The sequence below is a fragment of the Bacillus rossius genome, chromosome 6 (genome assembly GCF_032445375.1).
Source record: "Bacillus rossius redtenbacheri isolate Brsri chromosome 6, Brsri_v3, whole genome shotgun sequence".
Taxonomy (NCBI): domain Eukaryota; kingdom Metazoa; phylum Arthropoda; class Insecta; order Phasmatodea; family Bacillidae; genus Bacillus; species Bacillus rossius.
The window spans coordinates 65,094,811-65,117,002 of record NC_086334.1 but is presented as its reverse complement, the minus strand read 5'-3'; the positions used below and the strand labels follow the sequence as shown (position 1 = coordinate 65,117,002).

At 39.2% G+C, this 22,192-nt stretch overlaps 1 protein-coding gene across 2 annotated transcripts in view; it reads right to left on the bottom strand.

The window, feature by feature from the left end:
• Positions 1–22,192, bottom strand: part of LOC134533270 (medium-chain acyl-CoA ligase ACSF2, mitochondrial-like) — a 206,844-nt gene that overhangs the window by 114,571 nt on the left and 70,081 nt on the right. For both annotated transcript variants that reach the window (XM_063370713.1, XM_063370714.1), the window contains exons 2-3: positions 2,555–2,732; positions 1,592–1,720 (exon numbers count right to left, since the gene is read on the bottom strand). In XM_063370713.1, coding sequence (XP_063226783.1) covers positions 1,592–1,720; positions 2,555–2,732 — 307 coding nt within the window. The remainder of the gene's footprint in view (positions 1–1,591; positions 1,721–2,554; positions 2,733–22,192) is intronic.

Sequence of the window (22,192 nt, the reverse complement as noted above, 5' to 3'; positions counted from 1 at the left end):
AATGAAGTTGTTGACTGTGGCATCCACAATGGTAGTGGCTTCTTGGTTAAGAAGTGCATAAGCCTCTGGCCATTTACTGAAGTAATCCATTGCTACCAAAACATACCGGTTACCATCTTCAGTCTTCGGAAATAGTACAGCGAAATCAATGGCTATCAGCTCAAAGGGGACCCCTACATTGTAGGCCCTAATTTCCCCACAACAACTCCGGTGTTGTGGCCCTTTTTTAGCCGAGAAAGCTTCATATTGCCTACACCAAGCCTCCACATCCTGATGACAACTCAACAAATAGCAACATTGATGGGTTTGGCTAGAGTTTTTTTGACCCCTAGGTGACGACCAGAGGTACCATCATGGATTTCTCTCAACACCTCTGCCACTAGACTTTTTGAAGGAGTAGTTACATCGTAACTACTTTTCCATTTAGACTTTCCCAAGCCCTCATTAGTAGCCCATTAACCATTCTCAAGAAATCCAACTGTGCCCAGTAAGCTTTCACAGCCCTTATCACTGGAGATCTCATGCCATATTTGACACCGAGTACCACTCTCTAGCCAGCTTATGACAGGACCTTGCTGCTGCGCTGCTTTCAAGCTGACACTTTCCCATTTTTCTTCCCCATTAGTTATTGTTGTTCAACGAATATCTTCTATCACCTCATTTTTCTCTGCCCTGTTGCAATGGTTGCAGTCTACCTTGCAAGGTCTTCGGGAGAGGGCATCGGCATTCCTGTGAATTTGGCCTTTCCTGTGTTCTATCCGACAATCATATTGCTGTATCTGTTCAATCCACCTAGTAAGTTGTCCCTCTGGATTTTTGAACTGTAGTCGCCAGTTAAGTGCAGCATGGTCAGTGCATAAAAAGAATTTTATCCCACATAAATATTGGTGGAAATGTTGCAAAGGCTTTACTACAGCCAAGAGTTCTCGTCTTGTGATGCAATAGTTGCGTTCAGGTAGTAGTATGGGGCTGGGCCTAATGGGTTTTTGTGGAGGGATAGTAAACGATCCCTACCGAAAATAGGTTTCAAAACAAAGGTTCATTTTTCGACTTTTGGCCACATTTTCGCTGAAATCTCCCACTGTAAGCCGTGAAAATAATTCTTAGCTCTCCCATCGTGTAGTGCAACCAGGTTTTTTATCTGACTTCCAAAACGTTCAAGACGTAGTGGCCCCATTACGCCCCACGTGACTGATACCCTGGTGACCCGAGGGGAACAGTACTGTAGTTGACATGCAATAGGCAAAATTTAATGGCATATGCTGTTGGATGGATCTGGGAATTCTAGAGGCAACTCTTAAATAATCTTCCTTGTGACTCATAACTGCGAGATGTGCTCTAGCAATTGCCGATGCTATCAGAGTGCATATTTTTGGTGTTGTGACCCGCCAATAACTAAATCAACGAAGCTGTGGCCAAAAATGTAAGGTGTCACTACCTCCATGTAGTCACAATAGTACACTAACTTATATTTAACTCACCAAATTTTCAACCAAACTTTATGTCTTAAATTTTGCAATTACAACCTATGAAGTGAGCTCCAGCTGTGGCAGAGCCCCTGGAGGGATTCTGGCTTGAGGTAGTGACTCACCAGTAGGAGGCCTGCTCTGGCTGCAGCCAAGGCTGTGAGGTAGTGGTAGGTGGAGTTGTAGCCACACAAGGCGATCATGTCTCCAACAGCCAGGCCCAGCTCCCGGAACCCAGCAGCCAGACGGTCAGCCTGCACCATACACCAGTCCCTAGCTAGATAATATACAAACATACTTCTTGAATCAAGACTAAGATCTGTTTTAGGACGAGGTGCAAAATCCTCAGACTGTCTAGGAAGCCTGCTTTCGAGATATTTTGTGTTTTATAACCATCAATTTGAAGACTTTCGCCGAAGAATAACTCTGAAATTTTTCATTGTTGTATCCTATAACCATCCGACTAAATGCCTAATAATCTACCTAAGGCCTCTGCATTGAAATTTCCGAAGATAAAGTTGGAGGCTCTCATAGTTGCACGCTTAATCACGTGTGTCACCCAGGATGTTTCCTTGTCTCTGTCCAAATAACAATAACTATCCTATGTACGCAGTGCCCTGAGCGAAACAGAATTACCCTGTTCAAAATTATCTTTTCAGAAAGTGTATTTACCACTAGTGATTCACCATTTTCGGTAGCGAAATTATTCAGTTTCAGATCTCTGGTGACTACAACCTTTCAGTAGTGATTTAGTGGGTTTCTGGCCTCGGTTATGGCCACTATACATGGCTTGTATATGTATGACATTGGTGAGTTACACTTAGATAGTTTGTAAACATTTAGTTCCGATCACATTCCCCACTGAGCCCTCCAGCACGACATGGCGACTTCTTTATGATCTGCAGTAAAGATACCACAATACTTCCATTTGCACAATTTTTAAAGTAATGGCATTAAATCTAAAACTCTTTAGTTAAAGTGATAGTATTTCGATGAATGTTTCACACATTGCCGCACTAACCAGTCAATCACTAGTATAATTCGTAGCATAATTCTGGGTGATTGTGGTGATTGTGGTGAACACCTACCTGGTCCCTGACTTCCTGGTAGGTCCACCGAGTGCCCTCATACACAGAGACCATTGCTTCTCTGTGGCCATACTCCTCGGCAGCCCAGTCCACGAGCTGACCCACTGTGAGGGCGAGCAGGGGCTCGGACCCGGGGCGTCTGTGGTAGCTCGGTCTCTTGTAGCCGAGAGCAGCGAGTCTGGAGTCAGGCAAGGCTAGCTTTAGCTGTCACTGAGAGTGTGAATGCGAGTTACAATACAGTGTATTGTCGTGGGCAGCTGCAGATACTTTCCTGCTAGATGTCAGCGCTGTCCAGCTGCGGCCGGAACTCCCTCCGTGTGGTGGTCGTGTGAGCATGAGCATGTTGTGCGTAAGTTTGTGATTTTAATTTGTATTTTATTTTAATTTTAGATTAAATAGCACAGCCTTACTAAAGCTAACAAAGAAAACTATTATTTTCAAATAAGGACTTAGTTTTTTTTATTTATTTTACAACAGAGTCAACAAGGAAAATGCAAGTGGTAAAAATAAAATAATCTCGTATCACAGAGAAAGAATTGGTATAGAAATTTAGGCCACCAAAATAAATTGAAATAAAAGGTAATATTTGCCCATTACAATATTTATAATACAGGTATAAATTTCTGACAAAGTTATTATTCCCAAGGAGTAATATTATTCTAAATAAGGGATTTTTTGTTTAGAGTTGTGTAACTTCATAAATTCTTGCAATTTCCGCTAAAAAAAATTTTGATACTAAAATTTTATTTTGCAGTCTGCATAGTTTAATTTTTATTTACAGTAAATACATCTCATGCCTACACAGTTTACTATTATCATTGCTTACTAACTCGTAGACTACAACCAATAGCAAAGCTGGTCTCCCTGACTGCGTGTCTCGGAGAGAAAAGGGTCTTTTTTTGCGGGCTGACATTCCTACGGAAAGACAACCGTGCTCCACGTAGTGAATGAAAGGAAGAGAGGCAGACGGCGCCCCTCACTGAAATCACTTTGCTTAGTTTACATTGTGCGTTTAACTGAAATATATCTGTTTCTTTAAAATGTTAAAACATTTCACTACCATGCTTTGTTTATTTATTTCAAAATGGTTATTGTGTATTTTTTGTACGCTTCCGAACAGCTTGGTTTAAGGTTGCATGCAAACGGCTTCTTACGGTGCGTAGCCAGGGTCGAGCCCCGCCTCATGTTTATTCCAAAATGTTAATTAAAATTTTTCCCAGGTTAGAGCTGTGTTAAACATTTAAAATAAAGATAGTTTCTACTTTATTGTTAATTTATTATGATTTTTTTTTCAGGTTTTTTACTGCTAAGCATATTTCCTTTCTATCAACCTCTCTTTCTCACGATGTCTTCTTCTTCGCCCCCCGAGGCAAAGCGAACCCTTCTAGATGAATGTCAGGCTTCCACCCCTGCCCATTGCGATGGCGTGCGAGGTAGAGGGGTGGAGGAAGCTCATGAGGCTAATGACTTGGCGCCTGCAGGGTGTTATCTTGGACAGCGCATTTACTAATAGGCTTGTGAAGTTTCGGATTGGTAATTATATTGTGTCTGTTGATCCCAATTTGGACCGGTTTCTACAGAGATTTAGGGTTCCCTTTCTGGCCTTAACTTTCAACTTGACCCGCCCCTTTAAAGTCTATGTTTCACTCTCGGCTTCATTTATTAAAGAAAGTGTGGAGGGAGACGAGAGTGAAGTATTTCATTTTACAACCTACTCATCCGCGGTACTGCTCTCTGATGAGGTAGGAGAAATCTATGAATCAGTATTCATTCCAGAACTTAATAGGAAAGTTAGAGATTTCACTGCTCGTGGGAGTGGCTGGGCTCTACGGCGATTGATTAACATGGATGTACATGTCTCATGCTATAGAGCTTTCCTCGTTGGTGTGCCACACACAAAATTGCTGGTGGTTTTTGTCCACAAACAAAGCTTGTGTCAACATTGATTGTCCCGAGCAGCATTGCTTTCTGTATTCCATCATGGCAGGTGTGACGACCGCATAAGGTAATGTTAGCCGAGCCAGTTCGTATCCGAATCCACTTGTGGTTTTTAATACGACTGGCTTGACATTACCATCAACTCTCCATTAGATTAAAACATTCGAGGGGAACAATAATATTTCCGTTAACATGTATGCATGTGTGGACAGTAAGGGGAATATAGTTGATGAATGTTTTAGTGGGAAAAAATCTGAATCCTCTATCCAACCTCTTCGCGTATCCTCTGAGCGAAGAGAGAGGCATGTAAACATTTTAGCGATTCGTTCGAGTGAAGCAACAGAGAACCTACATTTTGTAACAATTAAGATTCTGTCAAGATTATTGCATTCACAACTGTCAAAGAATAAGCATAAGAAATGTATATGCGAGCACTGTCTTCAATACTTCTCATGTGAAGACAGGTTAACTTCACACACTGTTCTCTGTAGCCAGCATCAACCAGTGTGTTCCTGTTTCCCTACAGAGGAGAACAAGTATTTAAAGTTTACAAATATTGCAAAACAGGATCGCCTCGGCTTTATTGCGTACTGTGACACCGAATCTCATCTTAAGTCAATCTCCACCTGTTTGCCCAGTGACGAGACTTCTACTACCACACGGGTAAATGAACATGTGTCCTCCGGATGTAGCATTTTGTTAGTGTGTGGGTATGATAGCTCTTTGACCAAGTATGTGCAACTCGAGGGTGATAATTGTACTGCTGATATGGTCGCAGAATTAGTTTCAATGTCACAGTGGGTTTGCGATATTTATTCAAAGACCATTGCAGTTAAGACACCGACTCCAGCCGTCTCTGCAAGGCTTGCGAGTCAAACAGATTGCCATATCTGTAAGAAGGTATAGGCTGGGCAGACAGTGCTCGACCACTATGGCGAAATACATGGTTATACCCATTTGGAATGCAACCTGGCTTTCAGAATGCAAAAGAATCAACTCATCATGGTTTTTCATAATTTGCAAAGTTATGATGCCCATTTCCTAATGAAGCACTTAGTTTTGCGATGGATTGTACAGCAGGATGGCTCCTTTGTTGTGGAGAACCCCGGTGAGGTCAAAGTATTAGGTGTAACTCTAGAGAGTTACAAATGTATTACCCAACACATACCTGTCTCAGATAATGCGCATGAAGGTGTGTGCACTATGCATCTTAGGTTCATAGATTCACTTAACTTTTTTAATTCATCTCTGGAAACCCTCGCTAGCAATCTCATGCCACATCTGTTGAAAATCACCTATTCAATGTTTTCAGATGAAGCACAGTTTAAGTTAGTTATGTGTAAAGGTGTGTTTACCTATGATTTTGTTAAATCTAGTGAACAATTGCAATGCCTCACTACCTAGACGGGGAGAGTTCCATAATGTAATGAGTGGCGTGAATGTGAGTGATCTGGGCTATACTCACAAGTAGTATATAATAGCCGGTGCGGGCGCAGGGTTCAGGGTGTGGAGCCGAGAGCCGATCCACATATCTGACGTCACATCCATCTCTGTCGTCACGGCGGCCATATTGGATGAGCGTAACGGTACACAGCGCAAGGGGTCATAACGTAACGGAACAAGTATATCACGGTGGCCATTTCGAATCCGCCATCTTGGATCCGCCATTTCGGATGACGTCATTGTGTTCTAGAAAATTCCGGCGATGTGTTATCCGCCATTTTGAATGACGACGTCACCGTTTCAATTTTTGTTACGGTCGCCATATTGAAATTTGGATGCCATCTTGAAAATCTTAAATTATTATCCGATTTTAATGAAAAAAATTCCAAAATTCATCAAAAAATTAACTTATTCGAATTCTGATTGATTATATCGATCACCGTCAGCAGTTCGAACCCGGTGAGTCCAAAAAAAACTAAAAATGGCGACAGGCTCCTTCCTCAATGGTGGATGCAGGCAGACTGACTCCTACCAATTTTTTTCAAAGCATGTATATCGTAAGCTGGTATGACGACATGTCCGCCATCTTGTCTTCATCCGCTGGAGACCACCATCTTGTTTTCGTCTGCTAGAGTGTGCCGATACCATTTAGTATAATTATCTGATCACCACACCTTTGACCTTGACTTAAAATTTGACCTTGACCTTGAAATTTGACCTTGACCTTGAAATTTGACCTAGACTTTGAACTTTGACCATGACCTTGAAATTTGACCTTGACCTTAAAATTTGACCTTGCCCTTGAATTTTGACCTTGACCTTGAAATTTGACCTGGACCTTGAAATTTGACCTGGACCTTGAAATTTGAACTTGACCTTGAAATTTGACCTTGACCTTGAAATTTGACTTCGTCCTTTTTGACCATCATGGATCCGACATATTGTGTGTGTGTAATTGTATTATAGAGTACATTTCCATCTGGATAATTTTATTCTAACCCGCTACAGTGCAGTAATGATTTATTACCGAGGTGCCCCCCGCCATCTTTAAAATCGGCCGCCATCTTGAAATCATGTAATAATGTAGCTAGAAAAGTGGGAAAAAATCCAAAATTCATTACATAAATTAGTAATCCATATAATGATTGATTGGATTGACTAAGGTCCTTGGTTCGATCCCTGGCCGATACAAAACAACTTTAATTTTAAAAAAATACTAAAAAAGTGTTAGGTTAGAGAAAATAAAAACACCACAAATTCTTTTAAAAAAATTTTATTACATAAATTCAATACACTACTACAAGTACAAAAAAACACTGATAAATTACCAAAGCCTTTTGGATTCCTCGATTCAAACAGTCTTCTTATTGTACGGACTAAGCCTTTTACATGACTTTAAATGTCTATCCGATCCGTTCATCACCACAGCCAGAGACGGACTGAAATTCATAGCACTTATATATAGTTTTATTAGCCAGTAAAACACATGAGTCAAATCAATAACCATGTTCATTATACGTCTCGGAGCATTTTTTATAATGACGATGTAAGCTATCGAGACGTGAAATCAGGTTATTGCACTTATTGCACTGAAATTGTATTCTTTGAACATTATTAGAACAACCGCTTCTTTCATGTCTGCGAGCATTTGAGGTGATAGTAAATGATGCACCACAGTATTTGCACTGATGCGAAGTACGCTCTTCATTAATTGAAGTATTCAATGCTGATGAAACTTCAGCTGATGGTGTAACAGCACATATCGAAGTCTCCTCCAGTGTTGTCAGAGACGTTGCCAACGGGATCTGCTCCAACATAGTCGGCGCCGACGTCATGGTTCCCTTAGTCGATGGTACATCCTCCATCGAGTACGACGTTAAAGTCGGTAAAGATGCCATCGAAGTCTCAAGAACAGGCAATTACGCGACTTATGCACCCGAAGAAACAAACTAGGTGATCCGTACACCGTCGACGGCAGTAACAAACTGAGCGTCCTGCTGTCTAGGACTCGTGTATATACATTAACCGGTTTGAATAATACGCTAGTCAAATCAAGAACAATTTACTAAAATACTAGAGTCAAACATTAAAAAAATAGAAGCACCGACTACGAAAAAACAGCACATTTGTAAGCACCGTCATCGAAAAGGCAGCACATTTGGAAGCACCGACTACGAAAAGGCAGCACATTTGGAAGCACCGACTACGAAAAGGCAGCACATTTGGAAGCACCGACTACGAAAAGGCAACACATTTGGAATCACCGACTACGAAAAGGCAGCACATTTGGAAGCACCGACTACGAAAAGGCAGCACATTTGGAAGCACCGACTACGAAAAGGCAGCACATTTGGAAGCACCGACAACGAAAAGGCAGCACATGTGGAAGCACCGACTACGAAAAGGCAGCACATTTGACAGTACCGACAACGAAAAGGCGGCACATTTGGAAGCATCGACAACGAAAAAGCAGCACATATGGAAGCACCGACTATAAAAAGGCAGCACATTTGGCAGCACCGACAACGAAAAGGCAGCACATTTGGCAGCACCGACAACGAAAAGGCAAAACATTTGTAAGCACCAACTACGAAAAGGCAGCACATTTGGAAGCACCGACAACGAAAAATCAGCACATTTGGAAGCACCGACAACAAAAAGGCAGCACATTTGGAAGCACCGACTACGAAAAGGCAGCACATTGGGAAGCACCGACTACGAAAAGGCAGCACATTTGGAAGCACCGACTACGAAAAGGCAGCATATTTGGAAGCACCGACAACGAAAAGGCAGCACATTGGGAAGCACCGATAACGAAAAGGCAGCACATTTGGAAACACCAACATCGAAAAGGCAGCACATTTGGAAGCACCGACAACGAAAATGCAGCACATTTGGAAGCACCGACTACGAAAAGGCAGCACATTTGGAAGCACCGACTACGAAAAGGCAGCACATTTGGAAGCACCGACAACGAAAAGGCAGCACATTTGGAAGCACCGACTACGAAAAGGCAGCACATTTGGCAGCACCGACAACGGAAAGGCAGCACATTTGGCAGCACAGATAACGAAAAGGCAGCACATGTGGAAGCACCGACTACGAAAACGCAGCCCAATTGACAGCACCGACAACGAAAAGGCGGCACATTTGGAAGCACCGACTACGAAAAGGTAGCACATTTGGCAGCACCGACAACGAAAAGGCAAAACATTTGTAAGCACCAACTACGAAAAGGCAGCATATTTGGAAGCACCGACTACGAAAAGGCAGCACATTGGGAAGCACCGACAACGAAAAGGCAGCACATTTGGAAACACCATCATCGAAAATGCAGCACATTTGGAAGCACCGACTACGAAAAGGCAGCACATTTGGAAGCACCGACTACGAAAAGGCAGCACATTTGGAAACACCAACTACGAAAAGGCAGCACATTTGGAAGCACCGACTACGAAAAGGCAGCACATTTGGAAGCACCGACTACGAAAAGGCAGCACATTTGGAAGCACCGACAACGAAAAGGCAGCACATTTGGAAGCACCGACAACGAAAGGCAGCACATTTGGCAGCACCGACAACGAAAAGGCAGCACATTTGGAAGCACCGACTACGAAAAGGCAGCACATTGGGAAGCACCAACTACGAAAAGGCAGCACATTTGGAAGCACCGACTACGAAAAGGCAGCACATTTGGAAGCACCGACTACGAAAAGGCAGCACATTTGGAAGCACCGACAACGAAAAGGCAGCACATTTGGAAGCACCGACTACGAAAAGGCAGCACATTTGGAAGCACCGACTACGAAAAGGCAGCTCATTTGGAAGCACCGGCAACGAAAAGGCAGCATATTTGGAAGCACCGACAACGAAAAAGGCAGCACATTTGGAAGCACTGACATCGAAAAGGCAGTACATTTGGAAGCACCATCATCGAAAAGGCAGCACATTTGGAAGCTCCATTAACAAAAAAAGGCAAAAAGGAAGCACAAGTTACGAGATCTTAATCTTAGTTAGAAATCAGAATACACGAAATAAAAACATTAAATTCTTATAATTTAAATTATTTATTTTATTGCTTTACATTATACAAATGCAAGTAAAACAAGCCATTATTGTATGTAGCCAGCATTCCTCAGTTCCTTGAGTATGAAGGATATTTCTTTGATGCACGAATAGTTTCCTGCACAAAGCGAACCATGTAGAAGTCTTAGCCGGTCAACCGATATGTTTGGATCTTTCCATGATGTGTAATCATTCTCTTCTACCACCATCTTCCTTGAACCTTTATAATAAATATTATGATCTCTGGTGTCTTCCGTTTTACCACCAACCTCAGGGTAACTTTCATGTTTGAGACGGTGATCATCACAAGCTTGATCAGATTTATTTAATATATCACGTCGTTTCCATCGTTTCGGTATCAGGACACCGCCACATTCTTCGATCTTGGCAGCTTTTGGTGCTTCATCATAGTCTATGTCTTTGTCAACAGCCTCAGAGTCACTGTAACAATCACCGTAGAAGGAATCGTCTTCACCCAATTTACCGTAATAATTCGATGTTGATGATGTTGAAGTGTCTTCATCGTCTTCATGCTTCCTTCTTTAGGAGTCCATGATTTTTACAAAGTAGGAAAGATCTACTTGAATTCGGCTGGAATATATTCTCACTTTTCACGTTAAGGATTCTTCCATTGTCTTCATTCTTCCGTAAATCATCAACCTCCTTCAATTTAGGTTCTTTGTCGAGATCGGAAGAGCCAAGAAAATTATTGTCGTAATGCAGATCACTCTTCCTTAGGCTAGTAGATTCATCGTTGTCCTCTAGCTTGTACGCAGGCTTGGCGCTACAAGTTCTGCCATGTCTTTTTAGGCTCTCTCTCCGCGTAAACGACTTGCTACATCGAACACAACTTATCATATTGCGCAGTTGATTTTTAACACAGTCATTCTTTTCGTGTTGTCTTTTATTCTTTCTCAAGATAAACTCTTTACTACAAAACTTACACCTATGTTCTTTCGATACAGCGTCAGATCCCAAATCGGAATCCATATTAGTTACTGAGACTAATGCCAGATACCAATTGAGTGTTTTAAATTAGATCCAATACTTAAATAGAAATTTTTTCATATTTCATCAGCGAGAATTAATATATCTCATGCAAAAGTACTTTATGCATGTAGTTCTGCTTTTCAACAACAGATGTCGCCACATGTTGCTTGCAGGTAAATAATATTTAGTTCTTTTATGCGGGATGCGGGATGCTCACTAACGATCGCAAAAGAAGGATGGCTTCGCTAGACTCCAAGGAAAAGGAAGTTCGTCTTGCATGTTGGTGCTCCACAGATGTCTCATGACGTAATATTAATTTGACTGAGTAATGATATTTTTTAATTCTACCTGATAAAAATATTGCAAGTTTTGATTTAGTAGCAGAATTTATCGAATTAAATGTAACTCCAAATAAAATGACATGTCTCATTAGACAAAAAAAAATCCATGCAGAGAGCAGTTTCTCAGAATAGTCAGAAACACTTGAAGAAACCACAGGAATGATTGCAAGAACACAGGAAAAACCATCAAAATATTGACAAGAATAATCAGGAGCACACGGAGAAAACCATCACAATATTGGCAAGAATAATCAGGAGCACACGGAGAAAACCATAATAATATTTACCAGATTAATCAGAAGTACTCGAAGAAAACCACCACATGTTTTCTTTGATATCATAAAATTACAGGAAAAAATATTTAAAAATAAAAATAAATTAATAAAAAAAATGCATATATTTCTGGCTTGTACAAGAACTCTATCTTTGCTCAACAATGATAAGTTTACAAGCTAGCAGAAAATGTTTATGCATTTTTTTATAAAATGAAAAAATACATAAATATATTCTGCTAGCTTGTGAACTTTTCATTGTTGAACAAAGATAGAGTTCTAGTACAAGCCAGAATTTTATGCATTTTTTATTTTATTTTTTTTTAATTTTTTATTAATTTATTTTTATTTTTTATTATTTTTTTCCTGAAATTTTATGATATCAAAGAAAACTTGCGGTGGTTTTCTCCATGTGCTCCTGATTATTCTTGTCAATATTATGGTGGATTTCTCCGTGTGCTCCCGTTTATTCTTGACAATATTATGGTAGTTTTCTCCGTGTGCTCCTGATTATTCTTGACAATATTTTGATGGTTTTCTCTGGGTGCTTCTGATTATTCCTGACTAGACATCTGATGGTTTTCTCCGAGTGCTTCTGGTTACTGATGAGGAATTGATCTCTGCATGAAGAATTTTTTACTTAATGAGTCATGTCATTTTTTATTCAAGGTTGCATTTAATTATTGAAATTCTGCCAATAAATCAGCACTTGTAATATTTTTATCAGGTGGAAATTTAAAAAAAAATATATCATTACTCAGTCAAATAATCTCTGAGAAATCTAAGAAGCACTAACAGGATGGACGAACTTCCTTCTCCTTGGAGTCTAGTGAAGCCATCCTTCTTTTGCGCTCGTTAGTGAGCATCCCGCATCCCGCATAAAAGAACTAAATATTATTTACCTGCAAGTAACATGTGGCGACATCTGTTGTTGAAAAGCAGAACTACTTGCAACAAGTACCTTTGAATGAGATAAATTAATTCTCGCTGATGAAATAATTAAAAAATTCTATTTAAGAAATATATCTAATTTAAAACTCTTAGTTTGCATCTGGCATTAGTCTCAATAACTAATATGAATCCTGAAACGGGATTTGTTGCTGTATCAAAACGTCATCACTGTAGATACTGTAGCAAGGTGTTTACCTTGAGAAAGAATGCTAAACGACATGAGAGAAGCGAGTGTAATTTGGGTCCTTGTCAAAAACCATTTCATTGCAGTCAGTGTCAGAAATCCTTTGGTAGAAGATATTACTTGGATAGACATTACAAGACCTGTACAATTAAGATGAATAAAGATAACGAAGACTGGGCTACAACATCGCGGAAGAGGAACGAAGGCGAAAAAGCTAATGCTAAAATTACTGATCTAGATCAAGATAATAATTTAAAATTTAAAACAAACGAAGGAAGTTGTAACCACATTAGAAATGAAAATATATTTACTCCAATATCTAGTCGTCTCCATGAAAATGTGAAAGATGGAGAACCACCTGAAGCTTACAAGGTCGAAGACTTTGATGAATCATCTGAGGCTGGCATGATTGAAGATTGTGGTGACACATCTGAGGCTGACATGATTGAGTACTGTACTGAAACCACTAAAGCAGGCAAGATCGAAGACTGTGATGGCAGTCTGAGACCAAAACGATGGAAACGACGTAATAAAATAAAATATCCTGATCAAGTTTGTGGTGCTGACATGATTGAAGACTGTGGTGACACATCAGAAGCTGGCATGATTGAAGATTGTGGTGACACATCTGAGGCTGACATGATTGAGTACTGTACTGAAGCACCAAAAGCATGCAAGAGCGAAGACTGTGATGGTGGTTTGAGACCAAAACGATGGAAACGACGTAATAAAATAAATTATCCTGATCAAGCTTGTGATAATCACTGGCAAGATGACGAAAGTGACCTTGTGGTTGGTGTTAAAACGATAGACACCAGAGATAATATTTATTATAAACATGCAAGGATGATGAAGGCAGCAGAAGAGATTGATTATACCTCATGGGAAGATCCTAACATATTGGTTAACAGGCTACGACTACTACATGGATCGCTTTGTGCAGGAAACTATTCGAACATTAAAGAAATATCCTTCATACTCAAAGAACTGAGGGAAGCTGGCTACATACAATAATGGATTAAATTAAATGTATGTGTATAAACTTGAAGATAAATTAATATATTTTCTTTCCAGATGGAAGCTATCATTTATCGAAATCTGATTTCTAAATAAAACTTATAACTTAAAGGTGTAAAAAACGTTACCACTGCCAGTCAAAATGTATACTGATAAAGACATGTTAGTAATCATGCCAAGTTCGATAAAAGTAATAGGAATCAGTTGGAACCAATTGAAGATGGAGCTCTTGGAGCAATTGGAGCCTTTTGAAGCATTTGGAGTCTTTTGGAGCTGTTGGAGCCATTTGGAGCATTTGGAGCCTTTTGAAGCATTTGGAGCTGCCAAGCATTTGGAGCCATTTGGAGCTGTGTTAAGCATTTGGAGGCTGTTGGAGCATTTGGAGCCTTTTTTTGGAGCTGTTGGAGCATTTGGAGCTGCTGGAGACATTTGGAGCTGTCAAGCATTTGGAGGCCGTTTGGAGCATTTGGAGCCATTTGGAGCTGTGTTATGCATTTGGAGCTGTCAAGCATTTGGAGCCATTTGGAGCTGTGTTAAGCATTTGGAGGCTGTTGGAGCATTTGGAGCCTTTTTTTGGAGCTGTTGGAGCATTTGGAGCTGCTGGAGACATTTGGAGCTGTCAAGCATTTGGAGGCCGTTTGGAGCATTTGGAGCCATTTAGAGCTGTGTTAAGCATTTGGAGGCTGTTGGAGCCATTTGGAGCATTTGGAGCTGCTGGAAACATTTGGAGCTGTCAAGCATTTGGAGGCTGTTGGAGCTGTTGGAGCCATTTGGAGGCCGTTTGGAGCATTTGGAGCATTTGGAGCCTTTTGAAGCATTTGGAGCTGTCAAGCATTTGGAGCATTTGGAGCTGCTGGAAACATTTGGAGCTGTCAAGCATTTGGAGGCCGTTTGGAGCATTTGGAGCCATTTGGAACTGTGTTAAGCATTTGGAGGCTGTTGGAGCTTTTGGAGCCATTTGGAGGCCGTTTGGAGCATTTGGAGCCATTTGGAGCTAAGAAGTAGTCGTTGTACGTCTATGCAGGGCTAAATTTTTATAAGATTGCTGGCTTTCGCAAGTGATTCTGTAGTAGGATAGAAATTGTGTAATAAATATTATGTTTGTAAAAGACTTTTAGGTGTTTTATTCCTCGAACCTTACACTTTTCTGGTATTTTAATTAGATTTATTTTAGCTTCGTCCAGGATCGTGTCAAAGACCTTAGTCGATCTAATCAATCAGTATATAGATTACAAATTTATTTAATGAGTTTTGAACTTTTTCCCGAATCTCTAGCATTACAATTACGAATTTCCAATATGGTGGTCTTGATGTCTGATAGGATGATGGTAGTAGATGATTTAAAGTCTCTTTAAGAATGTTGAACATGGTTTATTGGAATTATTATTTTTTTTTCATAAAATTAAATGTTTTGCATCGATCGAGGATCGAACCAAGGACTGGAGTGGATCGAATCGATATGTAAGTTAATGAGTGATTTATTTAATGAATTTTGGATTTTTGCCCGCTTTTCTAGCTACATTATTACATGATTTCAAGATGGCGGTCGAATTTCATGAAGGCGGGGGCACCTCGGTAATAAATGATTACTGCACTGTAGCGGGTTAGAATAAAATCATCCAGATGGAAATGTACTCTATAATACAAGTACACACACAAGATGGCGTACTCCAGCAGGTGGTATCCTCTGGTAGCATGTACTGAACATAAAATGTCGGATCCATGATGGTCGACAAGGACAAAGTCAAATTTCCAGGACAAAGTCAAATTTCAAGGTCAAGGCCAAATTTCAAGGTCAAGGTAAAAGTTCAAGGTCAAGGTCAAATTTCAAGGACAAGGTCAAATTTCAAGGTCAAGGTTAAATTTCAAGGTCAAGGTCAAAGTTCAAGGTCAATGTTCAATGTCAACAGTTGAGGACACAAGTTTAGTGACCAGATAATTATACTACATGGTATCGGCACACTCTAGCTGACGAAAACAAGATGGTGGTCTCCAGTGGATGAAGACAAGATGGCGGACATGATGTCATACCAGTTGATGATATATACCTTGGTACTGGTGGTGGTAGATCAGTCTAGGTAGCTTTCATGGAGGAAGGATCGACCGTTTACTCTCGCCGGGAATCGAATCAAGGACGTACATCGATATAATCAAACAGAATTCAAATACGTTAATTTTTTGATGAATTTTGGAATTTTTTTCATTAAAATCGGATAATAAATAAAGATTTTCAAGATGGCGTCCAAATTTCAAGATGGCGGACATGACGTCATACTAGGTGATGATATATATGCTTTAAAAAAGTGGTGGGGGTCAGTCTGCTAGCACCCACCACGGGGGAAGGATCGGTCGCCATTTTTAATTTTTTTTTGCCCTCACCGGGTTCGAACCGAGGACTCCGAACTCCGTGTCGTACATGTTTGTTTTTTTTATAAATAATTTATTAAAATTTTATTATTTAAATTTTTTATAAATTTTAAAAAAAATTTCATTAAAATCGGATAATAAATAAAAAAGTTAAAGATTGCGACTGTAACGGAAATTGCAACGGTGACGTCATCATCCAATATGGCGGATAACACAATGCCGGAATTTTCGAGAACACACAATGACGTCATCAAAATGGCCGTCGGGGTCAAGGTCAAGGTCAAAGGTCAAGGTCACAACAATCCAAGATGGCCGCCGTGACGTCACAATCCAAGATGGCGGAAAACACCACAGACACCACAGCCAGAAGCCAGCCGCAGGTCCGTCATTCCTATACTACTACAGATTAATAAATTCTCCCTTTCATGCGCTTCTGAATCCTTAATGGGCGCCGGTACCCGTAGGTACCCAACTTAATTATTTACTAGATAGAAAATAAATATAATAAATATTATAATACTTTTATTGTTTATGATAAAAAAATAACATGACAAAGACGGTTGCTTACACATTGGAATAAAAGGAAAACAACATATTAAGTAGCTAATAAAATTACGTTGGGCACAACATATACAAAAGTTCATTTGTTAGGAGATAAAAATAAATTTAGCTACTAGTTCAGTATTCGTCGGATCGCATGAAATTCCTATACTTGAAGACTTCTGAGTGAAGTCGTACAACATATTAATCGTGCCATAATTACAAGCAAACTAGAGGCTTTAGTATTACTCAAAGGCGATAGATTTAAAATAATTATGATAATCAAACAGATGATCGCTACTTCAAATAATGCTATGATTCGATGACGCGACTGCTCAGGATTCAACATAGCATGCTATATATTAATTAAAATATCACGTCGGCAAGGCCCGACGTGACAATACCCACCTGCCACAAGATGGCACTTTTTCTTCCCTTACAAAATTAATAGCGTCTATAACCAACAATGTCTTTAAAAGATCCGCCGATCTATCGGCCAATCACCGGCCTTGAATTAAGCATTTTAAAAGATATTACATTTAACATTATTAACATAGAGAAAGGTTGCAAAGTTCAAAGCAATTACCAAAACAAATATAGGAGTTAATTAACATGAAAGATATATAAATTTGTGACAAATAAAATGTAAACAAATACTGAAAAACATAAATAAATAATTTTAAATTTAAGTTTCAGTGGTCTGTCATCTGATGTAGTATCACAGATGCCGCTCTCGACCTTAATTAACACAAAATGCACAAAATTTGGTTTAATTCAGGTCGTACCAAAAATTTCAATTTTAACACTGAGACTTGACAACATCAAACGTTGGTAGCACTGTGATGACGCGACAGCTGAAGAACTGTAACGACTCTCGCCATCTTTATTTCCGTCTTCGGAACAGGCAGCTGCTAGCTCGTGACGTCGGGGAAACAGACACCTGCTGTTGATATGGGAGGTATCAGTTACCTCGTTGAAGGTCTCGGGAGCGAAGAAGAGGATTAGCTCCGCCGCAGGATACAAGGTATGAGTTGGTTCTGTAGGAAAATTATAAGCTGTGAACATGTGTAGAGTGGCGGTCATGCAACAATACCGCTCGTGTGCAGATACGCGTCTCCGCTGGACGCCGCTGTACGGTACTGGACGTAACGTCATCCGTGACGTTAGTGCCCCCGGATGTCTCGTCATGGACATCAGTAACCTTGGACAGCTGGATGGGCAGCAATCATGCCCGGAAGCTGCCTCGCGGCCGCTCCACCCCAGGCCTGCGGTGGGACGTCATGCCCACGGCCTGACAGACGTGGTGGATGCTGTCACTGCTGCTCTACTGCCCCATGCAGTAGATCAGGTCGAAGAAGACGTCATCACGGTCCGCAGTTCGTCCGCGCACTCGTGTACACACTAGACACTTCTTTACACATTAGCCTCTAAAACCACCCGCGCTCTTTAACTATAAGCGCCCAAGTGAAATACCTCGTACAGTCTATTGATAATCGCTGCAAACACTGGAACGGAAACAACATCTTCTTTTCTTGCTACCCTAACTAACCTTAAATAAAATCTAAGCAACCGCCTTTTAAAAATAAACAATGTAACTTAAAAATAATATATCCTTAAAATTTTATACATAACTCATTAACCTATAAACAACAACAATAGCAGTTTATAATTTTTTTGATATAATATGTTTGCATATTATGTTTGTTTACAAACATTATAGCAAACCTTATATTATTGAACCTGCAGAAATAATATATTCTTGGTTCTGCTCACAATAATATTTTAAATATAAACATTATATTATTTAACCTGGTAGAAATAACTTATTTTTGGCTCTGCCCATAATAATTATTTTTAATATATTACTGTTTGATCTGATTAACACATCCTTATACACATAACAAAATAATAACATTGTTCACAATAAATACAGTAATATTTACAACACATTTATGTATGTTAATTACTATAACACAGCTCATTTTTGTAATTGTTTTTTAAACTGCCATTAGCAGTGATTAATTTATCTGTCTTTACTATGACAGTAAATAAATAAATTTTCATGTCATATTCATTAGGTTTTAATAAACCTTAACAATCACTACATCAAGAGGTCTTTAACATTGCCTTAAAATATTACACCACACTAATTTCAGCACTGAAGAATCTGAAGAAACTTATTACAGCAAACGGTGTAATAAAGTGCTATAATGAATGATATATAAGTGTGATGTAAGTCGGTGATGGTGAAAATAAATCGTCGATTAATGTTTATATTTCTTTTATTTCAAAGATAAAAATAAAATGATCTCTCTAGCTAGACAGATAGCTAGATATTTCCTCTTGTGTGATAGTTAGGAAATTGTGGATGAGGTAAAATATCCACTTAAATAGTAATCCTGCGGGATTACAATCCTAGTCAGAATAGTTTACTACTGAAAGATGAAGAAAGTGTTATACATGAGGATGCCTAGGAAATAGGTAGGTAAAAAGGCTGTAGCCTGGATCCTAACAAGGTAAGCCATAATTATAAGTTCCTACAGTGTTTGTTTACACTCAGTGTGTCAGGATGTCTGTGTACAACATTTCATTGCCTAGGTATACAGTAGCATCAATATACAGTCTGTTCTGATAGTGTACAGTAATCACTAAACTTGTGTGTGTGAACCGAACTATTAGGTGCTGTCAATAAAATGTACCTACAGTACACAAGGTTCACAGTACATCCTTTAGGTCTCTGCCAAAGGACAAGAGCATTTGCTCTCGTACAGAACCAAATAAATGCTAGGAAGTCTGCGCTTCACCTAGCCGAAATCAACTGAGTGCAAACAGGGACGTAGCCAGGGGAGGGGTCCGGGGGGTCCGGACCCCCCCCCCCCCTTCCTGGTTTACGAGAAAGAAGCTAAACCCGAAGAAAATACAGAAGATTTGCTTAGGTTACCTACAGAGATAGTGTTTGTGAAGGATTATTGATGTCCATACTGGGCTCCGGTAGTCTCTATCTTCCCATTTTTTACTCAACTTTCCTCGATCTCGGATTTCAAAGAGGGCAGTATTTGGTTCCGACATAATCTATTTTTGATATCAGTTCACGCACTTCTACGGGCAAATTTCCTCAGTCAGTCGCAATCACACGTCTAACATGGACAAGTTCGTGACGCGGACGAAAAGAAAAAGAGTAGCTGACTCTCCTCAGGTAAGTTTGATGTTATAAGATATTATTTTATTTGTTAAATCTATGCACAAATTATAAATCCGAAAGTGTGTTTGTGGGTTTATTGGTTTGTTTGTCCGTCTTTCATGGTTCAACAGAGTGAACCGAGTGACTTTATTTTTGATATGCAGACAGTTTAGTAAAATTTTAAATTGATAACGAACACCTGTGCACTAAAGTTAGAGGTTGGGAAATTTCACTTATTTCTGTGTCTAATGTATTTTCTCTCGTTTGATCAATGGTTGCTATCTTTGCTAAAAGCCATTTTAGTCATGACGCGGTTGAATGTGATTTTATTGTTTGTTTGTTTTTGGTCTGTTTATTGGCTTTGATATTCTTATGGCATGGAAGACACTGTGGCCCAATCGTAGAAGAATAAAAAATACAAGTGTTTGAAACTTAGTTAATGACCAAATTATTAAAGGAAAAAAAAAGTGGTTATCATTTCAGTTTTTAGAAATTATTTTCCCACTATGACGAATAAAATTAGTGCTTAGCACGCGGTATGAGTATCTCACACTGTTGAATCTAAACACACTTTTCTGTGTATTGGTTGTAAATGGTTTAATACGTGTAGAAAAGTCTTTCAAGAATTAAGGTTTTGTATACCGTTATACAAAAATGTGTACAATTCCTACTTAAACTTTACTGCAATCATTGTTATAAATTATGTTACATTAGCACTTTTCTTACTTTAGGTTAGGCCTTGAATAAATGTGTTTCTTTTCTCATAGTAAATTATTGTAGCCCCTTCTCTTTAAACAGAGTAAACAGAGGACAGAATGAAAAGGACTTTGCATGTTTTTAAAGTCATAATTTATAGAAAGTAATTCTTCATCCATATGCTCTACTTCAACGAAACTTTGTAACATATGGTTTCTGGGCTTTTAAGAGTGAGAAAAAAATTAATGGTTTTATCCTCTTACCCTCCCCAATAAATGAATAAATAAAATAGGTGCTTCCGGTGCCCATTTACACTAACACGATCGTGATAGTATTTAAATAATCTCACCGAAAAACTCAGTTGTATGCAAAAGTGCTTTGTTTTATTGACAGAGAAACAGCGGCGGAAGGATATATAGTAGATGCACTGCTTTCCAAGAACTGTCCAAAACTGTATTTTTAATATGCTGAGTAACTATTATTTTAAGAAATATCTATGTTTAAATATTAGGTTTAGGGCTACATAAGGTCTTACAAAATTTTTTGGTCATTTATAAATTTTTAAAAATCTAAGAAATGTATAATTAGGATTTTTTCACAAAAAATATATTAAAAATTTTGATGGATAATTTCAGTCTAATGAAAACGAAGAACAATCCCGGAACATTGCCAGCTGTCATCTCGACCCACCACTTCCTGGACCTGGACCAAGCAAGATTGTCGAGTCTCAACAAGATAGGACCTACATTACACAAGATGCAAATCAACATTATTCCTGCAGTTCCTCTCACACACCTCTTGGACAAGGAGAAAGCAACACCAACAGAGATCCATCGATGCAAGTAAGTTTATCTAAAGTTGATATAGGAGTCATTTCTGAAGATATCTTTCACTCTTCTGCACCAGTAATCAAAATCACTGTAGAAAATTTACACAATGTATTAAAGGAACTTTTTGTCCCAGAATTATCATTCAAGTTTCCTTCGACTCAGTTCAAAAATAAATATCTGAAATTCCAGCACAGTTGGCTTCAAAGATGGGGATGGCTAGCATATTCTAAGGTAAAAGATGGAGCGTATTGTAAATACTGTGTTCTTTTTGCATCAGACTGTGTAGGGAATGATGACTTTTCTGTACGAAATGCCTCATTAGTAGGCCAACCTTTTAGAAAATGGAAGGATGCATTGGAAAAGTTTCAGAATCATTCAAAGACTAATTACCACATGTTAGCAACAGTTTCTGCCGAAAACTTTCTTAAGGTGATGTCAGGGAAACTTCAGGATGTGGCAACTATTTTAAGCAGTAAGAGGATGAAAGAGCGAGAAGAGAATAGGGCTGCTATACTACCTATTATTGAAACAATAATTTTTTGTGGTGAAAATGAGCTACCTCTTCGAGGGGATGATGACAGTGGTCCTATCACTCTTGAAAAGCCCGAAAAAAAAGATGGAAAGTTTAGGGCTCTAATTAGATACCTAGCAAGTATTGATGAAAAACTGAAGAATCATATGCTTCATGGCTCCAGAAATTCGTCCTACTTCAGCCCAGAAATTCAAAATGAAATAATAGGTATTTGTGGCCAGCTTATTCAAGAAAGATTAGCAAAAAATATCAACAATGCTGAATGTTTCTCCATTATTGGGGATGAAACAC